The 5,939-nt window shown below is 39.2% G+C and overlaps 1 gene segment (V, D, J or C); it reads right to left on the reverse strand.

The window, feature by feature from the left end:
- Nucleotides 1-3,645: 3,645 nt before the first annotated feature.
- On the reverse strand, nt 3,646-4,147 carry LOC103604988. The segment is given in 2 exon segments: nt 3,646-3,968; nt 4,093-4,147. Coding segments are annotated over 2 exon segments (378 nt in total).
- Between the last annotated feature and the right edge of the window lie 1,792 nt (nt 4,148-5,939).

The following is a 5,939-nucleotide window of genomic DNA, read 5'->3' on the forward strand; positions in this document are numbered from 1 at the left end:
TGTAATTTTGTACAACCTCTATCAGTCCCCTGTCATCTCCACTCCCCTCCACCTCCTAGTCTCTGGTAGCCCTCTATTCTCTATCTCTACAATATCAATAAACTTATCTTTTTCATTCGCAGACCTGGGTTTCAGCCTATCTTGATTTTTGACATACTTTCTCCAGTAAGCTTGATTATGCTTAGATTTTGATTAAAAGTGATAAATGTGTGACTCTTAATTTCACTTGAACATTTACAGGCCATTATATGGTTATTAGTTGGCCTAATTTTAATATTTCTGGGTCTCGGGGAATAAGGAGGCCTGAGGAGAAGGTGGGAGATGGGGAAATGGCTGACCGGTGGAGCAGTCTGAACACACATTTGTTGGTTGATTTCACCTTCCTATGTCAGCATGATTCATGGTGCCCCCCAATAATGACATTACTGACATCAGACATCATTGATCAAAGATCTCCACAACATACATAACAAAAATAAGAAAGCATGAAATATGGTAAGAATTACCAAAATGTGGCACAGAGATAAGAAGTGAGCACATGCTGTTTTCCAAGAAGAAGCCTGATAGACTTGACACAGAGTTGCCAAAAACCTTCAATTTGTAAAAAAAAACACAATATGCACAAGCCACAATAAAACCAGCTGAGCCTGTATAGGAAATCAATCACAGTCTTCCTCATGTTGGGTGAGGTCCACTGTAATTAACAGGACACCAGTCGTTAGTCTGATTCCTGATGTGTGGAACAATATTAAGGGTTCAGGAGGAGTAACTTTTCTTCGCAAGTTGGGTACTCATAAATGCCAGTGGCCATGTGAGCCTAAGTTAGTTGAAATTCATATTATTGAGCCTGCCCATGGCCTTCCATGACATTGGTTCATGAGACTCAGTGGATAAACTGGGAAAGGTGACTGACTGAGGTCTGTGTATTGGGTCACCTTAGTTATTTAGAGGCTCCTAAGTAGTAATGGCCTTTAGGCACTTTTTCACTTGCAAGACATTTACGTTCAAGCTTGGCCCATTTTTGAAAGACCAGTCACAGCTCTTCAAAATGATTTTGTCTCCAGTCCTTCAGTTGTGTCTCTTCTAAGGCTATACAATCTGTGAAAACCAATAGTCAATGTAATTGAATTACCTATCTCTGTTTGTAAAGTGACCATCAGATGTAACTCTTGGACGGAGAAAAAAGAATCATGTTAAACCATATAATTAATATAATGATTTTTTAATGCATAGTTTGCATTTGTATATACATATGCATTTAAATAACCTTACTTAGAAATGCATACACATCTACATATGTATATGCAGGCAATAATGTTGAATTATGCACTGATATGTATGGTATATACATACATGAACATTTTTATGTGTGATTAATTTCACTGTTTTGATTCAAATATTCAATTTTAATTTCTACTTTAGTCATTTCTTAATATCTTTAGCAATGAATTTTTAAATATTCCCATTTATGCTATCAATTTTGATAAAATACATCTATCTTTATGAATGGATGTGTAATATTGAATTGGTCAGCTTTTGCATAATAATGATTGGTAACTAACCACTTAAAACTGAATGGCTTATAAGTACTAAGCATTTCTTTCCATGTTTGTGGACGTTCATGTTAACAATGATCTGGCTGATAAAGGCAGGACTCAGCTGGGTGATTCTGTTGCAGGGCACTGAACTTGTCTCCATCTTATGGATTACATTTGATCTGGGGCAATGGCTGAAGGGCATTGAGGAAACATGGCGCAACATTGCCATGAAAAGTTGCAGGAACAAAGCTCCCAAATCATGCTGCACAGTCAAAAGAAAAATTACAACAAATTTAGTTTAAAGGTATCAATTAGCCTTTATTTGTGACTGTAGAATTGGTCCAAACAACATTTTAAAAGACAGAATGAGTGTTTTCATGATGCAGAGGAGGTTGGTTTTACAGAAAATACACAGCTGATGAAAGTATAAACAGAGAACAGAAAGTAGATTGTTAGTTTCAGAGTTACTTTCCTAGAAAAGGTTAAAGCAGAAGGAACTCCATTATAATAAAGAATAGGTAAACTACTTAGTTTGAGTTTGGTATGTGGGACTTTAGCATGAGGAACGACATTTTGGTTTGATTTGCTGAGCCTCATGCAGGAGCTCAGTCCAAACCAATGACCCCCTAAGAATTTTAACAAAAGAAAAATTAGGTATGATAATATCTAACACAGGTACACAAATCTGAAATATTTTTATTCATCTCAGTAATACCTATAGTTTCTAAACACATTTATTCCATTTATTTATCAAGGTATTTGATCATTTCATGGACAAATAATTATGTTTTCATCTTTTAAATATTAAATATGTTTTTAATGTAATTTTGCATTTATTTGAGCATTTCCAACATGTGTCTTTTAAGACATTTTTTAAATGCCCTGTTTGGGAAAAATAAACAAACAAACCTAAAACAACAAAAAACTCTTTCACTGAAGTAAATATCCCCTAAAACATAGCTTTTTACACCTTTGATAAAACATCTGTTATCTTGTTACAGTGTAAATTCTCCTTCACTAGGTTTTAGTTGGGTCTGCTGCTTTGATCTGTAACAAGTTCACAGTGATGTTGATGATGCTGACTTCTGGACAGATTTTGAGTGGAAAAGTTTTATGTTAAAGAAAATAATGCCACATGCGCATTTAATTTTTTTTTGTTTCCTTTTGTTTTTGTTTGTTTGGTCAGCAAAGGCTTTTTATTTGTTTCTCAAAAAATTTTTATGTATTTCATGCAATTTCTCACTGTTTTGTTTCCTTTATGATTTAATTAAGTTTTCTTGCTATGATCCCAAATTTGCTGATGATACTGAGAAACATATCTGAGTGTATTCTAGCTCCATCCCCTAACTGAAATAAATTCTAAGAGTTGGGGAGATAATGACCATACTGGGAAGTCAGCTGTCAATTCCCCAACACCAGCATCATTCCTCTAAGCACATTTCTCAAAATCCCTTTCCCTTTTTTAGTTTTCTGTAGAGTTGCTCAATGAGGTGCCCTTTATGAGATAAGGAAATCAGTAGAGGAGGACTCAATTCTTTCCATCAGCCCTTGCAAGCAGACAGTTGGACAGAGGTGAAGATTGGAGAGTCACCTGGTGAGGTTCTGCAGGCAGGTGAGAGCATCAGCACCCCCACCCTGGAATTCCCAAACGACTGAGGAGCCCACACCTTCAGTGGCAGGTGTGCTCTGGCTGCTAGGGGAGCACTAGAGTATGTGCTGTGTCTAGGATCAGCTTTCCTTACTGCCACACCTCACACTCTGTAAGATTGTGGTGTAGACTCTAATTCCCTCTATTAAAATAATTCTTGCTTTTCTAGAGTGGCTTCTCTACTACTGTTTGAATCCCAACTGTTGCCACAAGTCAGACTTCTCAGCGTATAAACTCTGCTCTTAATGAAGTCAAGGGAGACATTTTCAAGTGTGTGGTGTGTAACAGAGAAGAAGGAAAGAAGTTTAGGGTGCAGAAGATCGTCCTTGGCCCCTTCTACCACAACCTAAAAGTGACCTTCAAAGTCCATCTGCTTCTGAGAAATGCTCTCAGCAGAAGGAGGAACCAGGAGAAGCAGCTGAGGCAGCCCAGCCTCACACATCTGCTACCCTGGGGAGTTTATGTTATGACATGTAACACTGTGGGAGGGGTACTATAATCCTGTAGACAGTAATAAGTTGCAATATCTTCAGGCTCCAGGATGCTGATGGTGAGAGTGTAGTCTGTCCCAGATCCACTGCCACTGAACCTCGAGGAGACCCCACTTTGCAAAATGGATGCATAATAGATCAGGAGCTTAGGACCTTTCCCGGGTTTCTGCTGATACCAGCTTAATTCGTTACCAATATCCTGACTGGCCTGGCAATTGATGGTGACTGAGTCTCCTACAGATGCAGACAGGGAGGATGGAGACTGTGTCATCTGGATGTCACATCTGGTACCTGAGATTGGAAATATAATGTCAAATACCCACATGATTAATCATGTCACAGTAAGACTTCTGTGAAGAACCAGGCAGTACTGACCACACTGGTGGAGTAAATTCCTAGTTTTCTCCCTCCTTACCTGGGAGCCAGACCAGCAGGAACCCCAGGAGCTGAGTGGTGGCTTTCATGTCCATGTTGTGTCCTGACTGGAACTGAATACTGCACAGGGTGTAACCAGCCTTTGGATAAGTCTTCAGGGCCATGGGCTGTGCCCTGGGAACATGCAAATCACAGGAGCTGGGGCGGGGATGGGCACAGATGCAGTGCTGGCTCATCTCAGTAACTCAGCACAGGAGCAGTGTCCCCAGGTGTCTCAGGTCAGACCTGCACAGCACAGATTTGCCGGCAGAGATGGTATTTCTCTCTTTGGGGGTTCTTTTATTACAAAAGATGTTTTTGAGATTGAAATGGACCTGATGACTTGATGGAATAAAGCATTTTATACTGTTTTGTGACTTGATGGAATAAAGCATTTTATACTGTTTTGGAGTTTATGTAGATTTTTTTTTGTTTTTTCTCAAAGAATACATTATAAAGTCTTAGTGTGTGAGGCTCTCTCAGTTCTTCAACTTATTGTCAAATTGTTCTAGTGGGTATAAGATGCTTTTTGCTGTACTTAGGACTTTTCTGTGTTGTTTTATATTTTTAAATAAGAAAGCATTTGTCTTATGCATTCTAAAACATATTCAAAAGCATTTCTTAATGTCCCTAAACCATTGCTATTACCTAAATATGGGAAGCAATTTACTGCAGACACATACGGGTAACATCATGTTCCCTCAAAGTGTGTGTCACTAACAAAAATCTACCATTATTCAGAGCTATAACTCTCTTTAATACTCAAGGCCTAAATGGGTCTCTTTATTTTTATTCTGGGTTCCCTGATATTCTACCTCCTGTTCTTCCATTTGATATTATTTCTCATGATTCAACATCATGTTGGACTGAATAGTATTGCCAGATCTGATTACTTCAATAAAAATCAGTTTCTAATTCCAAACAAAGTGGACAAACCACCTGTGTTCTGATGACGGTTTTCTCGTCTGTGAAACAGGGTATTATCGTGGGGAGTCCTGAGGCTTTAACTAAATGACGCACTATGGAGTGTATATATATATATATGTATACACACACGTGTGTGCGTTTAGAGAAAAGCACCAGCAGTCTTTTCAAGCTCCTGTGAATATCTGAGAATGAAGTTGCCATGTAAGGTGTTACCAGCCAGCTGTCATTTTCAACTCAAAGTCATCGATATTTATTCTACAGCTAACAGATGTCTCTCTATAGGGTTTCATGTGCTAGTATTTTGGGGCTATTATAACATGAATTGGGTGGCTTTAAACAATACAAATGTATTCTTTCACTGTTCTGGATGCCAGTTTCAGATTCAGTTTCACTGGGAAAAGATCAGGGTGTTATTGGGGTAGGGTCCGAGATATTACGGGAGAATCTGTTTCTTGCCTCTTCCAGCTTCTGGTGGCTGCAGCTTTCCTTGACTGTGACCACCTCTCTCCGAACTCTGTCTCTGTGTTCACACTGCCATCTCCTCTGCTGCTGTGTGTTAAGTCTCAAGTCTTTTTCTTCTAAGGACACTTGTGATGGCACTTAGGGCCCACAGAAACTCCTTAACAATTCCACACTTTCAAAGCCTTAATTTATTTCTAAGGCCCTGTTCTTTCATAAGGTAAACTTTACAGGCTCAATAGAACAGAGCCCGATATTTTGGGACTGGCCTCAGTGTTTTAGACCATCACAGGAGCAAATCTCACTGTATAACTCTCCCTTCCTCCCAAATCACTTCTCCTCCCTAAGTGCATCCAGCGCCAATTACATCCAGGCTCCGAGGAGCACACACAGGAGGCTTTGCTTAGGGTTTGCTTAAAGACCTGCTGTGTCAATCACGATCAGGCACAAAGGAGGAAACAG

Source organism: Galeopterus variegatus, unplaced genomic scaffold, assembly GCF_000696425.1.
Source record: "Galeopterus variegatus unplaced genomic scaffold, G_variegatus-3.0.2 Scaffold5526, whole genome shotgun sequence".
Taxonomy (NCBI): domain Eukaryota; kingdom Metazoa; phylum Chordata; class Mammalia; order Dermoptera; family Cynocephalidae; genus Galeopterus; species Galeopterus variegatus.